The following is a 20,944-nucleotide window of genomic DNA, read 5'->3' as shown; positions in this document are numbered from 1 at the left end:
TCAAATCCCATTCTTGTCTTCTGATGTCTGCTGTCCTGACACCTGATGCTGATCCATGGCTTCCCTTAACTACACTGATCTTGTATATCTGTGTGCGTCTGAGTGTGTATACAAATCACAACGGAACTTGGCGTGAAAAAAGTTGTGGCTGCTGCATCGTAGCACTTCCTATTCAGATTCAGACTCAGTCGCATAGCCTATTACGAGTTGTAGCTTTTGCAGGTATACCACATACTGATCCTCTTGTATAATATATAAGTGAAAATGGCAAATTGTTATCATCAACTTAATGATGCTGGTGTTTCTAATATGCTGCTCTATCAGTTAAGAGAGCAAGTTGATAATGATGACTGGCATTTTTATGTATGTGTTAATAATTAGAAAAAATGAAAAACAAAACCTATGTATGCCTACTCATATTCGTAGAATAACAGGGCTCAGTTGCCTACAATATTGGTTATATTTCTCCCTCTGTCTCTCTCTATCTCTCTACTCCCCCCCCCCCCAGAGGACGTTTTACAAGATGCAAATGTCCTCCGTTTGTAGAAGAAAATTGACCGTTAATTTTAAGGACAGTGTGATCCAAATCTTTTATGTCATGAAAGGCAAAAAGATTTCTGGAATAAACCCACTCACCAAAAAAAAAAATCACCTTTAAAAGGCCCAATGGCCACTTATTAGTATAAATCAGAATATTTTATTCTGGATAAAATGACAGACATAAAATTATTTTGCTTACATCACAGTTTACAAAGGTGTCGTGTTATCGCCACTTTTAAGGGATGGAATTACTTCCTCTTAACACCTTTCCAGGTGTGAGCACATTGACAGAGACCTTGGTATGGTTGACATCCATGGCACCGGTACCCAACGCAATGCAATGACCTTTTTATATTCCAAGCTTTACTAACACATTACAATAATAGGATCAGTCTGGATGGTAGCATCTAAATTTTCTGTTTCATTTTCCAAGAATTTTACCTGGCAAATCATTTTCTTTTTTTTATTTGAAGAAAAGCAAAGAGAAAAACAGGGAAATGAAACATGGAAAGACCAATACGGGAAGGTAACATTTTTCTTTTTCATGGTAATATGAGTTTAAAGAAGTCACCATTTTCCTTGTTCACTTAAAGGTGCAGTCCTATCAATGTCATAACATTTCCACTGTTATTAATGTATGCATGTGTTCAAATCATGAGGTAGAGATCCAACAACGTTAGGTAAATGACATGACACTGGTGGTTGGGGGCATCTGTTCCACTGCATTAATTTAACTTTAAGGTAATGTGTCCCTTAGGTTACTATTAATAATTACTAGTTTTCACTAATTTATCTTTTAGTATATGAATATATATTTAAATTTCCTTTAATATAATTTGATATGTAATGGAAAAATGTAACCTCTACTGTCAAATATAAGGATATTTCATGCCACCAAGGAGCTCTGTGACGACATTAAGAAAAACGGTTGTCAGGAATCAGTGTTTTGTTGTGTGGGGACAGGGACCATTGGGCTGAATTGATGGGGCTGACATGAGTGACGACTATGTATGTGGTGCTTAAACCGAGTCAATAGGGAAATCCTTTATTATAATGACTGGAAACGGGAGGTGACTGGCCTGGGACCAGTATTGGAACCGGGAGGTGATCGGACTGGAGTAGTATGAAACCGGGAGTTGACTGGACTGGGACTGGTTATACTGGATGGCAGGCTGGGACCGGCTAGGCTCAGATGCCGGGCTGGGATGGCTAAGTTCGGATGCCGGACTGGGATCGGCCAGGCTTGGATGCCGGGCTGGGATGGCTAAGTTCGGATGCCGGGCTGGGATCGGCCAGGCTTGGATGCCGGGCTGGGTACGGCTAGGAATCTGATCCCGGGCTGAGCCTTTATATGCTAGGATGTCATGCTGGAGACAATATAATAATGGTGTCACACTAATAAAATATATATATATATCAAACTCTTAATCACTTGAGAAATAAAGATCAAGAAGCCAAAACAATATAATTATCTTTTATATAATAAGTATCAAATAAAACAGTAACATATTAAAATGCATAATGCAAAATCCCTCCAACCTTATCTGTTGTAATGCCTAAATATATGCATAAAGAAAAACTATTTATTGTAAAGGTCCCCAATAGGAAACAGCATATTAGTATAAGACATTCTGTCCAGAAAAAACACAGTTCTCACCGGACCTTTTCACAGAGATAATTGTAATCTTTACTTCTCCGATCTCAGACCTCCGGGTCTGTGGCGATATTTGCCTGAGTGATCCGTAATGCTTTAAAGGGCTACTGCTGGAGTGGCTCTCATAGAATCAAGTAGAAAGCCAAATTATCCTGGATTTTTTTGTAGCTTTGGAGGCTATAATCAAGTCAGCTTGTGACCACCTTCACCCGCTGCTGTATCAGACCAGGTCCAGCGTATCCAATGGAGCTTCACTCTGGCACAATGAGTGGCTCCCGCAAAGTCCAAATAAGTTCATTCCAAATAACAGGTAAATGTCTGGTAAGAAACAGTGAACCCACTGACGCATGTCGCTTCAGTTCTAGGAGGCTTTATCAAAGAGTATAGGGACCGGCAATGCATCTGACCGGGCTGGGAACCGCAATGCATCTGACTGGGCTGAGACCCGCAATGCCTCTCACCGGGCAGGGACCGGCAATGCCTCTGACCGGGCGGGGACTGGCAATGCCTCTGACCGGAAGGGGACCGGCAATGCCTCTGACTGGGTGGGGACCGCTAATGCCTCTGACCGGGCAGGGACCGCTAATGCCGCTGACCGGGCTTGGACCGGTAATGCCTCTGAGCGGGCTGGGACCGGTAATGCCTCTGAATGGGCTGGGGCCGGTAGTGCCTCTGAATGGGCTGGGGCCGGTAGTGCCTCTGAATGGGCTGGGGCCGGTAGTGCCTCTGAATGGGCTGGGGCCGGTAGTGCCTCTGAATGGGCTGGGGCCGGTAATGCCTCTGAATGGGCTGGAACTGTTAATGCCTCTGAATGGGCTGGGACCGGTAATTCCTCTGAATGGGCTGGGACCGGTAATGCATCACACTGGAGCTGGGTTTAGTAGTGCTGCTGAACAGATTAGAAAAGATGACTGAAAAGAACAAATAGAAACTGGTGTTGCTGGAAACAGAAGTGCTACAGTGCTGGTCAATGCTAGAAACAGAATTAACCAGGCTGGGACTGGTATTGCTGGGAACAGTAGTGCCGCAGAGCAGGTGAATGCTGGAAACAGGATAAACCAACCTGGGACTGGTATTGCTGGGAACAGTAGTGCTGCAGATCAAGTGAATGCTGGAAGCAGGATAAACCAGGCTGGGACTGGTATTGCTGGGAACAGTGGTGCTGCAGAGCAGGTGCCCGCTGGAAGAAGGATAAACCAGGCTAGGACTGGTATTGCTGGGAGCAGTAGTGCTGCAGAGCAGGTCAGACCTGGTAGCAGGATTAACAAGGCTGGGAGTCTCTTGAAGATTCAGTAGGCAGCAGGTTGAGTGAATAGCTAGGTCCTCAGGTGGACAGCACAATTAGTAGACTCGCTAAAGCTATATAATGCAGACACCAGAACAGATCTGTGGAATGTAATCCTAGCTAGTAGGAACAGAGGGCCTGATTCAGAGCCGGACGCTATTTGCGGACGGTCGTTCCTAAAAAGGGGCCGGCTATTTAAATTGAGCGCTCGCTCTTTGCAGTCTGTTGACGCCTCTATGTCTGAGCGAGCGAACGAAACATGCGCTCGCTATTTTGTAAAGACGCTCCCTGGCCGTTCACATCATACGTCATCTCCGCTATTTATTAGATTAATCGAGTACATCGAAAGGCGTCTGAACTGCTCGCAGTGCTTGTGGTAGGTTTTACTTCCCGCAATCACTGCGAGCAGTTCAGGCTAAAAGACAACCAAGTGACGTGGTCGATGACGCTGGTTTGTTAATTATGCACTCTCATTAAACGCCCATTTTGACCGTTTGGCATGCCTGCGTTCGGATCTCCACTCCCCGTTTCCAAGCACCTTCCCGTGTTACCACCCACAAACGCCTCATTCTGTCACTCAAATTAGCAGGCCCTCGCTGTTTTGCGAGCGCACGATTTCAGACCGCAATGACTGGTTGGCGCATGCGCATTACGACCCATACGCATGCGCAGATGTGCGAACATCGCTCGGGGCGGACAAGCGGCCGCTTACGAGCGGCTCTGAATTCAGGCCCAGAGGCATAACTAGGATTAATTGCAGTTTGGAGAGATGAAGGTAACAGCAGAGCTGACACTAGGTAATAAATCACAAGGATCACAGGAACCAGGAAGTCTGGAATATTTGTAGATCTGGCAATGTGGTTATAAAACAGGTGGAAAGAGCGCTGCACACACAAAGGGCCTGATTCAGAGCCGGACGCAATTAGCGCTCGCTCGTCCAGAAAATAGGGGTGGCTATTCAAATGAACTGTTCGCTCTTTGCGGTCTGTTCACGCCTCTAGGTCTGAACGAGCGAACAAAACTTGCGGTCGTTTTTTGGAAAAATACGCCCCCTGGCCGCTCGCATCCTACGTCATGTCTGCTATTTATTAGATTAATCGAGTACATAGACCAGCGTATGAACTGCTCGCAATTCTTGTGGTTGGTTTTTGCTACCACAATCTTGCGAGCAGTTCTGGCTATAAAATAACCCAGTGACGTGGTCAATGACGCTGCTGTTTTAATTATGCACACCCTTAAAACGCCCGTTTTGACCTTTAAGCACGCCTGCGTTTGGATCTCCACTCCCCGTTTTCAAGCACCTTCCCCTGTTACCACCCACATACGCCTCATTCTGTCACTCAAAATTTCAGGCATTCGCTATTTAGCGAACAAACGAATTTCGGCCGCACTGACTGGTTCGCGCATGCGTATAACGATCCGTACGCATGCGCAGTTGGGCAAACATCGCTCGGAGCGAACGAGCGGCCGCTTACGAGCGGCTCTGAATCAGGCCCAAAGGTCACTGCAGAAGTAATCACATAAAAAAGTTTTTAATGAGTCTGCTAAAATATTTACCAGGTGTAAAATATAAAACAATAACCATCTAAATTGAATGCAATCTATTCATAGGTAACCACATAATATGTAATAACAATGATAGAACAAGTAAGTACAACTTGAATGTTGAACTGAGGAGCTGATTCAGACCCGCTCGCTCCCAGCGTATGCAAATCCAGCGCACACCCAGCAAGGCAGACGATCGTACGGCAAGGCATTAGCACGCCCACTATGATCTCCCAGCGCGGCGCTTTACAACAGGGCTGGTGGAGAGACAAAGCCGGGAGACAGATAGCTACAGCGGTGACTTGGCAAGAAGGAGCAGCGACCCCACTGCGCTGCGGGACACGAACCTGCTGCAGCTGCACATTTACTCTCACTGTTGGTGACACGGCCCTTTTTCCATACATCATATTATGCACCTTCAGTGATTCATTGGAATATCTCCTTATTGAGGCTGTTGGGAACTATCCTCTATCCAGCTAAGTGCAGTCAATATCGTCCACTGCTACACGCACAATAATTAGTTGTATACAAGTACTGATTTGTCTTCTAGTAATTGACTTTTGGACAGTATATATCTTTATCACATTTCACAAGTGATACATTGTTGAATTCAGTTCAACATTCAAGTTGTACTTGTTCTATCATTGTTATTACATATTATGTGGTTACCTATGAATAGATTGCATGCAATTTAGGCAATATTCAATTGCCGGCGAAAAGTCAAGAGCGGTGAAAAGTTCTCGCCGGTGACATCATTTCGCCAGGTGAGAGAGTGGAGACTGGCATGTTAAATTTCTTTAGAAGTGTAGGAGGCTCCTCCCCCTCTATACCCTGCCCAATCTCAGTTTTAGATTAGTGTCCGAGTGAGCCGGATGCATTAGGGCTGTCTCCAGCCATTTTTACTTTATTTTATTTTTATTTTCTTTGACTTCTATCAAGACTTCAACAGGCAGGCTGCATAGTGGAAGCCGCCAGAGGGATCTCCACAGCTTACTGTGGCTAGTGTCCGGGATCCCTGGCCACAAGGTTATCTGATTACTGTGTGTCTACCGCGCATGGCCGGCTAGCAGCGGTAAGTATGCCCCAACTACCTTGATTAGCAAGGGGGGTGAGCGTTCTACACAATTTGTGGGCCCAGACTAAACAACCATGTGAAGGAGCAGTAATACTCTCCTTACTGCATGTAATTGGAGAAGGTTTGTTTTTTGTTACACTGACCCACGTCTCCTGGGTCATTATACATTATATTTATTGCTCTAGGAGTCGTTCAGTTTCTACCCTAGGGATTTGCTGCATATGTACTGTCTGCTTTACATGCCTAGATGCTATCTGGTTTGGCGACTCCAGATATTTAAAAAAAAAAAACAGTAAGGGGAAAACTGGGAGCATTAAGGATTCTCCAAGGTTCTTGCTGCAGTCTGACTTGCTTTGCATACTTTACAGGTCACCCTTGGGACATGTCAAATGGCTACCTAGCCTTGTTGTTCATTGGCCTTGGATTCCTTAGTCCATTTCTTGGTCTCCTTTGGGACAGATGTAGTTAATCTTTGGTGGTCTAGTTGGTGTTTTCCAGTTCACGTACTCTTTCTGATGTGGCATGAGCACTAGAATCTCTCTTGCGCAAATCCATGACACTCCTCTTGGTGACTCTGGATTAGCCTTGCCGAGTGTGGACTTGGATCTTAGTTAGTTTTTTTCTTGCAAAAGACCCGTGTCTTGTACTACGTTGGCTGGATCTTCTTCAGCAGATTTCGTTCATATTCCTCGCACTACTGCATCTTCGTTACCGATGTGGCTGTTGCAGCCGTAATTCTGAGGTGCTAAAGTATCCAGGATCTGTTTTCCTGCTATTCTTGGGCCGGGAACCTGGTGTGCCCTGCACACTGCCATCACGTGGGAAGTCTTCTGTTGTTTGATATACACGATGTGGGTTCCTCAACTGTTACTTTGGCTGTCCTTGTTTTGTCGTTTCTTCCAGGCGGGAGTGGATGCTGGTCTTCGCCTGGGCTTGCTGAGGGTGCAGATTACTTCCTTCTTCTTCTGTTTTTTAACATCAGTTGCCATGCTACCTGATCCACAAACCCTCTGCAAGGAGTCTTTGGGTCCAGTCACTGTGGGACCTTTTCCTGTCCTATGGGATCTCAACTTGGTGGTGTTTTCCTACAATCCAACCCATCCAATGATGGTTTTTAGCTCCTCGACTAGGTGGACCTCCGGTTTGGTCCTGGAGGACAATTCTGCAATATTTTCGCTCGGCAGGATTGGGCTTGAGGTTCTGTCCAATCACTTATTTTCTTTTTACTTTGTAAACGCTAGCCTCTTTTGCTAATGGGGGTATCAACTTTCCACGTTGATCATCCTTGTGGTTCTGGTTTGGTCTTGCTTCCGGTTCTTGTTGGTGTTCTCTGGTACACTCTACTTTCGGTGAGCTCCTCAGTGGCGGTTTTAGCACGGGGCTGCTGCTTGTCACCTTTGCCATGGGGCTGGTTAGGTCCACAGTTCATGCCGTATTCTGTTCTCCCAATGGTATCTACGTCCCCTATTTTCTGTTGGTCCTAAGGATCTGCAGTTTTCTCAGCACCTTCCCACGAAGGAGGTCAACTTGGGACATTCCCAGTGTATTCACTCCAGTGTCCCTTAGTGGATGAAGGAGAAAATAGGATTTTGGTACTTACCGATAAATCCCTTTCTCCGATTCCATAGGGGACACTGGACACCCTCCCAGCACTGTTCCTTACTACAGAGTTCTTTAGTGACTTGTCAGCTCTTCCTTGGTTGTCGGCAGCGTGCCGCTTTGTTGTTGCTTATGTTAGCTGTTTTTGGTCTTGGATCGCTTTTAGTTGGTTCCTCCTTATCTCTCCTTCCTATGTTGTTTCTAAAGAGATTGAAAGTGCCAGGCTGTACTCTCTCACCCATCTATACCCCACTGTATTCACTCCAGTGTCCCCTATGGAATCGGAGAAAGGGATTTATCGGTAAGTACCAAAATCCTACATTTTCCTATCCCTTCAATCCACTGAGCACCTAAACCGTGGATGAAGATTTTTAACTTTGTGGAACTGGTGGCTTGAGCTTGAGTTTAAAATTTCAATTAGTGTTTTCTTGTATCATATATTGGCTTTTCATGTTTGGGTGTAATACCCATATTATACCCATATTGTACTGGCACCGTTTCAGTTTGTTTTGATAATGAGATATTATTGTACATTTTTTGTTTACTTGTATTTGTATAAAACTGAATAAAAAGATTTTGGGGGAAAATAAATAACACATACCTACACAGTCCCAAGCCAACCAGGAGACAAGCTGTCAGACAAGAGACAATGGCCCTCATTCAGAGGCGGTCGGAGGATGCAAGCGGTCGCTCAGAAACTGGGCGGCTGCTTGCATCCTGACCGGCCGCCTCTGTTTCGGTCGTTAGGCTGTGGGTTGACACCCACAGCTCTAACGACCGCTAGGGTGATGGTCGCGATGGTCATTGACCATCGCGACCATCGGGGTTTACGACGAGACCCTAGGGTAGGGTCTCACTTGTCGTAAGCCCCGGAGAGCTTCTGGCTCTGTCAGAGCCGGAAGCTCTCCACTGACATCACTAGTGATGTCAGTGTGGCCTCCCCCAAACGGCAGGGGGGAACGCCTCCGTTTGGGCTGCCACCCCCTGGCCCGCCTTCCAAACGGGGCGAGCTGTCAATCAACATCGAAAGCTCGCCCCCTTTGGAAAGAGACCCGCTACGACCGGCGCTGTCGGTCGTAGCGGGTCTCACGCATGCGCACGAAGGAGCCGGCTCCCTCGTGCGCATGCGCACTAGACAAACATCAAGGCGGCCATGCGGTCGTAGACCGTACGGCCGCCTCTGAATAAAGCCCAATATGTAATGGACAAATATTTTCTGTCAGTGCACTCTCTAGGATGAGCCAAGAGTTTAAAAAAAAAAATCACAATTCAGCCAACTGTAACAGAAAAGAGATAGAGGGCCATATTCAATTAGGTACGAAAAGCCGTTTTCGGTGAAAAAGTTTCACCAGTGACGTAATTTCCCCAGCGGAAACGTATCCCCGTATTCAATTGTGGAGACTTTTCGCCGGAGCGGAAACTCAATGCAATGTGCCCGGTGGGAAAGTTTTGCCTATGAGTAGCAATCGGAAAAAATGCAGAATTGGGGTTTAGTGGTGCAAACGTCTGGAAACCACCCAGAACCCTTGGGACAGCCCCTCAAAGGTAAACTGTGTCAAAAAAATAAAAAACCTTAAGAACACCCCAAAAAAGCACTTTCATTTTGGAGGCGAAAAAGACCAAAGTTGGGGGACAAACTTAAAAACTAGCGAAATAGACTTTAGGGGAATCGCCAGGTGTTTTTGGGATTGCAGGTGCTTGCGGCAGGTGGATTTCTTAAGTTTTTTAAAACTTGACATTACCAACTTTTAAATATTCTAGCATCCATTTTCATGTACCCCAAATTTGCAATGACAAGTCAATTTTATGAAAAAATATTGCTTAATGCCTTTCTTCACCACATGCAAATACGCTAATAGCAAGCAATTGAGAGAACTAAAGTACCCAGAATAGCTTTATTAGGGGTACTAGGACTCACCTATAGTGATCCCATATGTTAGTGCAGCTTTTCGGAGGTGCAGACTGTTTTCCCCATTTTTGACAGTACTTTTCGCAGGGTCCGAATTCGCCGGGTGCCGTTTTCGCTGATTTCTAATTGAATACGGGGAAAAGTGGGGACGCGCACGATACTTTTCCGCATGGAAATCCAGCAATGACGCCGAAAAGTACTCGACTTTTCGCACCTAATTGAATACGGCCCAAAGTGTTTTGGGCTGATGGTTCACAAATCCAGCATAGATGCTAACTTACTGATACTACATGGGATAAAACAGGGATAAAAGAGGTTTCATGAACTGTTGAGGGACTCATCACACCAATAAAAAGGAAAAAAATATTACAGCAGCTTAAAAAAGTTAAACCATTTTGTTTGTCCACTTAGTTCCCGATTCAGACCCGCTCGCTAGGCTGCGTTCACACGCAGCCTGCCGATGTTTGCAATCTGCACATGTGTATGCATCACAGTACGCGAACTAGTCCATGCGATCGGGAAGCGTTTGCTCACTGCGCATAGCCACCTCGCTAGAATGAGTGACAGGAGAAACCGTTTGTGGGTGGTGACGGGATGGTCGATGGAAACGGGGGAGTGGTGGTGCAAACGCAGGCGTGTCTGGGCGTCTTAACACTGTTTCAGAGGCGTGCATAATTAAGACGCAGCGTCTTAGTACACGTCACATGGTTGTTTTACACACTGAAGCACTCGTAGTGCTTGCGGCAGAGTACGGTCAACCACGAGTGCTGCATTCGCTTCCGATGCTACTCGATGTTACCGATGGTTGCATGCACATCCTGGAGATGGAGATGATGTGCATAAGTGGGTGTCTCAAGACAGGCTGGTGGGCATCTGCATACACACCGTGATCGCGTGCCAAGACATAGTGGGCGTGCTAATGCCTTGCCGTGCGATCGCGAATTTGTATACTTTCGCTGCGTGCGAACGCATCTAGCGAGCGGGCGGGTCTGAATCGAGCCCTTAGTCCCTTGTATGCTTATATGTACATTTGTCACTTGGTGCCTTGTATGCTCATATGTACATTTGTCACTTGGTGCCTTGTATGCTCACATGTACATTTGTCACTTGGTGCCTTGTATGCTCACATGTACATTTGTCACTTGGTGCCTTGTATGCTCACATGTACATTTGTCACTTGGTGCCTTGTATGCTCATATGTACATTTGTCACTTGGTGCCTTGTATGCTCACATGTACATTTGTCACTTGGTGCCTTGTATGCTCATATGTACATTTGTCACTTGGTGCCTTGTATGCTCACATGTACATTTGTCACCTGCTTGGTAAATATTATTATGTGTTTGAATGTATAAATTAAGTTATTTAAAAAAACAAACAAACAAACAAGCTTTATTACAACAGTCCCACTGACGCAAAGGGAATCCCAATGTATTTAAAGATACATAAGTAAAACAAAATATATCAGTGTTTTATAAAACTAAATGAAGTAGAAACAAATTTTATTTAGTTAACACATTCAGTATATTGTATACGGCACCCGCTGTGATCCAGAAAGCTGAAATATATTTATTAAGATAACTATTGAAATCGAAACATTCACCACAGCTATCTTATATGCACCAACTGTTCCTAATAATTGTTGTTGTTTTTTGCAGAATTACACAACAAACTCAAAGATTGGCCAGAAGATCCTATAATGTTGTGAAGAGATGCAAGAAACTCAACAATAGACAGTTCAAATTAACAGAGTAAGAGATGTCACAGTATATCACCCACAGATTTACTTACAGACCCATGGCAATATCATCACCCAATAGAGAGACACTATAGCTTCTGTCCACATTCACATAATACATCTACCAGCATAGACTACTTGGTTGGTTTTCAATAACTTATTACTTAAGGTGCATACACACACAACGATTTTTCAAACGATTATCGTTTAACGATATCGTTTAACGATAATCGTTTGAAAATATCGTTCACTTTCTGAGTCAAACGATGAACGATTATTGTTCATGCGCGTTCACGTTTGTAGTTTGTAGCTTGTAGTTCAGTCAGACTTGTCAACTCAACGATTTTCATTAAGTTAATATGCAAAAATCGTTTGTAGTTCATAAAAACCGTTCATTACATTTAAATGAACATAGTAAATGAACAACTTTAGTAAACGATTTTAGTTAATTTTTTCAAGGTAGAAAATTGTTTACTAAAATCGTTCATTAACTCAATCGTTGTGTGTGTATGCAGCTTTAGGGTTACAAAAACCCTCATATGATGTTCTTATCTGGCTATAGTTTACTATTTTGTTTTTTCCATTGTGCTACTTTTTCCTCAATTTTACATCTTAGGGGGTAATTCATTTCAGCCTGGAAAGTTTGCAAGTGTGAAAAAGGGAGGTAGCCTCTGGCTTTATCACCTGAGACTATTTAATTAGACTACCATTTTCACCTGAACCCCTTTTTAACGAGTGTTAAAAAGGGGCGTTAAGTGCAGTAAATGAGTGTTAACTCACACAGTCCTTGAAAAGTTCACAGACTTATGCTTTAACTGGGTGTTTTCACGAGATGCAGTCAGGAAGCCGACGGTCGAAATGCCGACTGCCGGCTTCCCGACTGTCTAATCACGGCAGGGGTCTAATGTCATTTTACTTATGCCAGGAGCCTGATGCCCGGCATACCGAACGAAGGTGAGCCGGGCATCAGGCTCGCCCATTTAGGTTAGGGGCTCCCGGGAGGGACTTAGGGTTAGCCCCCCCCCCTCCCCCAGGAGGGTTAGGGGAAGGGGGGGGGTTAGGCACCCCTAAGGGAGGGTTAGGGGGAGGGTAAGGTTAGTTACAGTTAAAATACTTACCTATCGAGATCTTCAGTTGCCGGTCTTCCGGTGTCGGGATTTGAAGGCATGTCCGGCGGTATTTCATACCGATCCCGTTTTCACCCATGCATATTTAAAGGGAATTTCTGTTCAGGTCTAAAGAGACCCGAAAAGAAATCACAGTAAAGTCGGGCTAATTCAATAGCTGCCGGTGATCTATTAGCACCCGTTAACTTAACGGGGCTGATTCAATTCCGCCCTTAGTTTATTAATAGTGTACTAGGAGCCTGATTCAGAGATGGACGATAATGCGATTGCAGCTACGTTTTCGTACGGTACACAGCTGCAAAACTAAGCTAAGATAATAGTTCCAAAGATCACCAGAGCCTAGGGATGCCCACTGCTGCCTTCTCATCTGTGTACGATGTTGCGTACTTGCGTAAATATCTGTAACATTGACACACATCGAGCAGGTGTCTTGCCCTCGTGGCAGGTCTGACCAGCCACAGAGTAGGCAGATCTCCTGACTCACAGAGGGCTCTCATGCTGCGAAGGAGATCCCAATGGCTAATTTATGCACTTCCATGTAATGGCGTTTAACTGGTAAGACACACCTGCACTTCCTGATATCCCCCCCCCCATTACCTTCCCCAAATGCTGACTACCTGTCACTCGCTTTGCGAATGGGTACTCTGTGTGTGCGGAAACGCAAGACAATTGCATGGTGTGCGCAGTGTGGCGCAATGGCAATGAATCGTTCGATCTGTGTAAAAATCTTCATCGCGTCCGTCTCTGAATCAGGCCCTAGGTACATAAGATTAGTGTTTTGGCGTGGCTAAGTCGCAAAGTCCGTGGCGAGCTACACGAGACTATTTGGTGCAATTTGAGGATAGGTGTTTGTGGACATTTCTGTAGTAACTGAAGATACAAAGAAGCTAAAACACTGAGTAGAGAGGGAGCTCAAAATCATTTAGAAAGAAATAAATATTTACGTTGGAGCAACAAGTCTAACAAATCATTACTAACCTGATCAGAACAAGTACATAATCTAAACTTTTTACCCCTAACAGGACACCTTCTCAAGGGCTTTTAGAACACAAAAACATTATAACTAACAAAACGGAACCACTGGCACTTCTACCAACTGCAAAGACAGGTTGGAAGCTCACACTTTTCCCTTTAATTGGGCCACAAAATCAGTTAAATAATTAGGACTCAACATCCCTAGCTATCATTCACAGCTCTGCATGAGCAATATTCCGCAGACTAGTAAGAAAATCAAAATGGAGAAATGGAAACATCTACCTGTGTCTTTCATGGGCAGATGTCAATAAAAATGACAAATTTTCCACGATGTATTCAGTGATTTTTTTTATAGGACAAAAGTGCAAGTATTCAGAAAAAAAGGTATCAGTACTTAGGGCCTGATTCAGAACCAGTCGCTGAACGCTCGCAACCGGGTCGATGTTTGCCCACTGGACATGCGCGAGACCCGGCTAGCAACAGGTGCTCCGTCGCTCCGGGTCTCGCACCAAAGGGGGCGAGCTGTCGATGGTGATTGACAGCTCACCCTGTTTGGTAGGCGTGGCCGGGGGGGTGGCTTCACAAACGGAGGCGTTCCCAAGCGAACGCCTGCCGTTTATGGGCGGCCCCACTGACATCACCAGTGATGTCAGTGGGAGAGCTTCCGGCTCTATTAGAGCCAGAAGCTCTCTGGGGCTTGCGGCCACGAGACTCTACCACAAGAGTCTCGTTGCAAGCCTGATGGTCGCGTTGGTCTTGGAGGCCGCTCCAAAAAAAAAAAAAACGCCCTGATTCAGAGCGAGCTCTCTTTCAGAGCGTCCGTCTCTGAATCAGGCCCTCAGTTATAAGCTGATACAAGATACTGTATATAATAGCTTCTATTCTCTGGGCTTGTGTTCAAATGCTTATCTTATTCATTCCCAAAATTATTTCACTGGTTACTTCATGTTTCTGGAACTAATTATAAGAATTGAGGGCCTCATTTATCAACGAGTTTTATAATACGAAACCAGTTTTAAAACCGTTGACAGTTAGGAGATTATTGACTGGAGCCCTATTATCATACGCAACGAGTTTTAAAACTCGTTGCATATGATAAAACTCATTGATATATGATGCCCTAAAAATGATACAAAAAAAAAAAATGATGCTGGGACTGCGTATCATAAGAAAGAAACAAAATCACTGTATACTATATAAATGCTGCCAATTATATTCACTAAACAAATATTAAAACTCTTAATGAAGCATTTCAATAATGTATTTGGTTTAATAAAACCTGTGAGTATCATTAATGTGTTCCCCACTACTCGTTCTCGGAGGAGTTAATCTTCCAAATATTGGGAACTATTGTTTGCCAGCAAATTATACATATTCTATGGTTAGGATACATACAGTATATATTCTTTGGAACAGGGCTTTGACATAAAACACAGCCAGCAGCATTTCTTCATATTAATCTGTTTTAATTCCTGGACCCAATTCAAAATAATCCCTTACTATCAGTACCTATAACGCTTCCAGCTTTACCGAGGCGAAGCAGGAAGCACTAACGATGAGATGTATTAACATCTTATCGGCCGGAGGGGGGAGTGAAAACTCCCTCGTTCGGCGATCCCCGCCTGAACGCACAGCGCATCAGCCTAGTTCTGATGTGCTGTGCCTCACTCCTGGCCAGCTCCACTGAGCATGTGCGGGATTTCGCAAGCATCGAGATCATGCATGCAGCCCTGGAGCCGGCAGCTGCCACAGCAGAGACAGCGCTGTCTCTGCTGTGGGGGATAGGGCATCGCCAGACTGCAGCTGTCGATAGCGATAGCTGCAGCGGGCAGAATGGTCAGGTGAACTGGCCGTCATACATAGCCCTGCCCATCAGTGCTGCTATCTTGTACCCCTGTCATTTAACGCCCAGCCCCCCAGTCATACATGGGGAGAAGCGGTATCAGCGCACATAACTGCCGCTGATGCCGCTTCGGCGGTTAATACATCTACCCCTTGGGCAGAACTTCTCTGTGTTGTATGGTCGGGCCTAAAAATTTAAGGATTCTGGGACATTGTACAAAGGTAAAGGGACCTGGCATATGCCGGGTCACCTTGGTCAGCCCCATGCTCCGTCCCATACCCTCCATGGTCCATTGCACCCCTTGCCCACTCTGTCATGCTGTATACTTACCCGTTCCCGGCACAGAGTGATCCTCCATCCTGGTCTTTTCCATCACCTGCTGCTGTGGGAGCCGTTGGATATTGGAGAAGGGACAGACCTTAGCTGATTATTATATAAACTAGTGTATCAGACCCAGCATATGCCAGGTCACATCAGTCCGCCCACTGCTCTGTTGTCCAGCTCTGACCCACCCCCTCCACGCTGCATATACTTACCCCTTCCTGGCACTGGTTAAAGTCAATATTCAGAATATCTACAATCAAAATGTTGACACCAGATTATCGAGAAATGTCGACATTCTAGAAATCAACATGTTTAGAGTGTCGAGAGACAACTTGTCAACATCCAGAATATTGACATGTTCAAAAGTAAAAGTAATACCCCTTCCACACTGCCAGTTATTTCACGTGAACGCGCAGGAACCCAGGATATTACTCACTGTGAAAGGGCCCAGTTGAAATAACACGTGTTCAACCCGGCTCACGGTGCAGTGTGAACGGGTAACCTGGGTAGATGCGAACCAGGACCCGTTCACAGCATATGAAGAGATGGTGCTTGGAGAGAATCTCATCTCCAAGCGCCGGTTCGGCATGTGTCGGTTGTGACATCATCAACCCTGCAATAAGCCAAGTCGGGCTGCCAGTCTGAAAGGGGTCTCAGCACTCGGGATGGACCCATGTATATCAGTTGAGGTATAACAATTGGATGCAGAAAACCAACTTTTGGTAGCAGCTGTTTCTAAAAAAGTGATTTATTCTTCCCAGATAGCAACAATAAAGAAAAATTGGCAGGAAAATCTCACCATATGTAAATGTTACTTCTCAATTTAATTGTTAAGCTAGGCGATAATCATAAATTAATTTTGCCCTCCCTTATGGATTCAGAAAAATTTTTTTGCTCCATCAGATTATTATTAAATTGTTTTTGTCCCCCTTAATCAATAAATATTGATTGCCCTTATCTATATCTATACTAATATAAATGAAGCGTTTCTGCCTGTTTATTGCAAGTAGGCGCAAAAACTATTGAACTGATTTTTATGAAAAATGCATAATTTTGTAGTGGAAACTCATAGAAGTAACCTGCACTTTGTTTCATTTTGATCCGTCAAGTTAAAGCTGAGCAATAACAGAAACATTTATTGACACCATCAATGCAAGAGATAGGTGTGGCACCATAAGTTGTGGCGGGAGAAGTGCTTTGGGCCCACGTTCACTTGCATAGGCTACATAGCAATCTATGCACAAGGCACACAGTACACCACACAATATATATAGCCCAATGTCTCACTCAATTCCCGCCACCTCCAGCTGAACGTCCTAACCGGAAGTGATGTCATCGCGGACACCCGGAACCAGAAGTTATGTAATCGCGGAGAACCGGGTTCTGGGTTTCCGCGAGGACATCACTTCTGGTTAGGAGGTTCAGCCGGAGGTGGTTGGAATTGAGCTGGACATCAGGGAGTGATTAGCTAATTAGTGTGGGTATAAGTATCTGGGATTGTTCATTTGATCATCATGCTTCTGATGAAGGACTGTTGTCCGAAAAGCTTTAAGCTGGTGATGGTTATTACATGGGGATATCACTGCCGTGACCCGATTACCCAGGAGGTTTTAGAGAATTCCGGACCTCTGGATCTCCAACCCATTATCCATATGGGAGGGTAAATGAAAGGAACCAGGGCGATTTTTAACCCTGATGCACGTTATGTTGCTATATGCCTTTTAACATATTTTAAATGTGAGTGTAACTTTAAAATAAACCTGCTTTTGTACATGTGACAATATTGTACTATGCCCCATCTTTACTTTGAGATACTAAGCAGTATTTTGGGAAAGATACGGTGGAGTCTGTGAACGTATGAAAATTGACCATACCAATAAAGAAGGAATTAAGGGCCTGATTCAGACCTGATTGCACGGCTGTGTTCGCACGCAGCCTGTCGCTGCTAAAATATGCTAATGACCGCGTACGCAATGTAACCGCAGCACAATAAGTAGACACCCAACACTACATAATGCCGCCTACTTCCCTTCACTTATGTTCTCTCAAGATAGCGAAAACATCGGGAACCATCGGACCCACACGCACAAGTTGTGGCTAACTTGACCCTACCGCAGACATTGCTAATGTTTGTGTGTGTAACTAGACATTAGGATGCGTATGCCATCGCTGGGGCCTAATTATGCATGCCCCTGAAATGGCGTCTAGACGCCCAGGCACGCCTGCGTTTCTCTGACCACCCCCCATCTCCACCCTCAAACGGTCACTTCCTGTCATTCACTGTATGAAGCCTTTGCGTGCTCGCTGCTGTCGATTCCAGATTTCAGCGGCTGATACGCGCACTGCGATGCATGCACAAAATGCAAACATTGACAGCTGCGTGCGAATGCAGCCTTGCGACCCGGTTTGAATCAGGCCCTAATCCAGAATTACAGAACTATGGGAATTTAACCCCTCATGATGGCTAAGGGGGCGGGGCCTTCATAGCGCACCACGGCACTGTATAAGACGCCGAAGCAGCGTATTCATTGGTTCTCCCCACCGGGGGGAGGACCAGTACAGCCCCTCTGCTCTCTCTTCAGCGCCAGTTTACATGAAACAGGCGCTTAACACAGAGAGACAACAGCCTTCTGCATAGCAGCATCTGATATCCCACAGCAGACAAAGCTGTGGCAATAGCATTCCAGCACTCTCCCTATTTAGAGGTCGTGAGTACACTGGGGTGTCTTCTGGGCTGCTGAATGAGGGGGAATTTACATTGGAGTGGGAGATAGTGACTCCTATCCCTAAGTACCCAGTGGTTCCTCTCCTTATCTGGGTGTGTCCTCTGTTCTGTCTGTGCGTGTGTGTCTGTGTACAGCTTCATGACAGGTAAAGGGGCAGCTGCTAAAGCATCACAGAAGGTGTTTGCTTGCTCTAAGTGTATTGCAAAACTATCTCAGGCACGCTCTGATGGAGCGGCTCTATGTGATTCCTGTTTTTCAGGGGGACCAGTTGTTGCGGGACCCTCTTCGGATTCAGCCCCTACGCTACCTTGGATATCTACCTGGGCAGATGTTATGGCTGATCTCTCCTCGGAACTGGCTGCTGCACACAGAGACTGGGAAGCGGCTAGGAACCAGACCCCTGTTTCAGGTTCCACAGAGAGAGAGCCAAGTTGGGCGAGAGATCTAACCCGTTCTGTGGAGGGCTTGGCTCAATGCATGGGTTCTTCTACCTCTTCTACGGTCAGTGCGTCCGCCCGACCATCTAAGAAGAAGAGGCTTCTCCCAGCCGTCCTCCAGTTGGACTACTGTGACGCAGAGCCTCTTTCAGAAGAGGAGGAGGAAGGTGAGTTGGAGACCTTTTCAGACAGTGACGACCTTCAACAACAAACCTCTGATTCGTGCGTCCAGGGAGTGGAGGCCCTTATTCTGGCGGTCCAACATGTCTTGAAGATTCCAGACGAGGAGTCCACGGAATCTCCTGATGCATCCTTATGTGGAACAAAACGAAAGTCTACTATTTTCTTTCCTTTTTCACAGGAAATAAATACACAGTTGTCTACAGCTTGGCAGCATCCTGACAAGAAATTTCAGATGCCCAAGCAGTTTTTGTCCATTCACCCGTTTCCCAAATTGGTCACTGAAAAATGTGAAGCTCCTCCTCCGGTAGATTCATCAGTCTCATGGCTTTCCAAGAAGACCACATTGCCTGTCCCTGCGGCCACAGCCCTTAAGGACAGTTCCGACCGTAAGCTGGAAAACTCCTTAAAATCCATATACTCAGCAGCAGGGGTATTGCTTAGACCGGCTTTGTTTGGCTCTTGGGTCAACAAAGCTGTGGAAAGATGGGTGGAGGAGTTGGTCAGTGGACTTGAATCGGGATTGTCAAGATCCAAACTTGTAGCAGAACACATGCGTCTAAGGGCATTGGTCATGTCGGTTCCAGGATCTCAGTGTCGTCTTGGCAAGCGGATGCGGACTCCACAAGAGCTGTGGAAGGCCTTCCTCTTACTGGGGATATCCTTTTTGGACCTGAATTGGACAAATGGATCTCCAAGGCTGTAGGTGGTAAGTCTACTTTTCTGCCCACCACTGCTCCAGCTCCGCGTCGCGCTCTGGCTGGTCCTTTCTTTAGTCCCTTTCGGGCCCCTCATTCCTTTTGGGAACGTTCAGGCGGTGCCTCCTCAGCTACCTATGGAGGTAGAGGCAGAGGTCTACAGTCTGGTTCAATCCGCCGTCCTGATCCAAAGCCTGCCGAAAAAAAATACCGCATGACGGGCTCCAGGCCCACCTAGGAGACTCCAGAGTGGGTGCTCGTCTTTCACGATTCAAGGGTGTCTGGTTTCAAACCAGTTCATCAGTTTGGATTCGCAATCTGATGTACAAACTAGAATTTGCAGAACCCCCTCCACACCAGTTTTTCACCACAGGTCTTCCCGTTTCCCAACAGAAGCAGGAGGTGCTTTTGCAAGCAATCCAGAAGCTCGTGGATTCCGAGGTTCTGATACCTGTTCCAGCCCAACAGCGTTGTCTGGGTTTCTACTCCTATCTCTTTGTAGTTCCGAAACCAGACGACTCTGTCAGGCCTATTTAGAAACTTAAATCATTAAATCTTTATCTGGCGTTTTACCGATTCAAGATGGAGTCTCTTCACTCGGTGATTGCAGGTTTGGAACAGGGGGAGTTCCTAGCATCCATGGACATCAAGGATACTTATCTCCATATCCCAATTTGGAAGCCACATCAGGTTTCTATCAGAGAGGAACTTTTTCAGTTTCAGGCTCTGCCCTTCGGTCTGACGTCAGCACCTTGGATATTTACCAAGGTATTGTCGGTAGTGATCGCTCATCTCAGATCGTTGGGGTCACAATTGTTCCGTATCTTGACGATCTCATCAAAGCTATCTCCATCTGTTCAGATTCTCAACGAATATGTAGCTTTAACACACCAGGGACCTCATTCAGAGTCGGTCGAAGCGGCCGCATGGTCGTACAGAAAAAGGGGCCGGATATGCAAATGTTTCCCACGTATGTTGCATCCCTAAGGTCGGATCGTTAGCTGGCCGACCAAGGGGTGGATGCGGTCGGACCACTAAAAATACGCCCACATGTCGTACGCATAGCACGTCATCTCCGGCTACATAAGGATTAATCGCGAGCATCGACAGCCATCGGAACTGGTCGTAGAGCTAAAGTTTGACCTGACCCTCTCTTAAGCTCTACGATCATTTCAGTGTAAAACCTCCCATGTCACGTGTGCCATGACACTACTACTTTGTAATTTATGCACTCCCAGAAAACGCCGTTCACATAATGAGGCACGCCTGCGTTTGGAACTCCACACCCCT

The 20,944-nt window shown here is 45.7% G+C and overlaps 1 protein-coding gene across 3 annotated transcripts in view; it reads left to right on the top strand.

Annotated features, from left to right (window-relative positions):
- LOC148527297 (uncharacterized) overlaps window positions 1-20,944 on the top strand; it is a 141,293-nt gene that overhangs the window by 41,307 nt on the left and 79,042 nt on the right. For all 3 annotated transcript variants that reach the window (XM_088469108.1, XM_088469107.1, XM_088469109.1), the window contains 2 exons: window positions 1,014-1,066; window positions 11,265-11,357. In XM_088469108.1, coding sequence (XP_088325234.1) covers window positions 1,014-1,066; window positions 11,265-11,357 — 146 coding nt within the window. The remainder of the gene's footprint in view (window positions 1-1,013; window positions 1,067-11,264; window positions 11,358-20,944) is intronic.

Source organism: Taudactylus pleione, unplaced genomic scaffold (genome assembly GCF_031769625.1).
Source record: "Taudactylus pleione unplaced genomic scaffold, aTauple2 ptg000089l, whole genome shotgun sequence".
In the NCBI taxonomy this organism is placed as follows: Eukaryota; Metazoa; Chordata; class Amphibia; order Anura; family Myobatrachidae; genus Taudactylus; species Taudactylus pleione.
The sequence above is the reverse complement of the archived record's forward strand: the minus strand, read 5'-3'. Positions and strand labels throughout refer to the sequence as shown.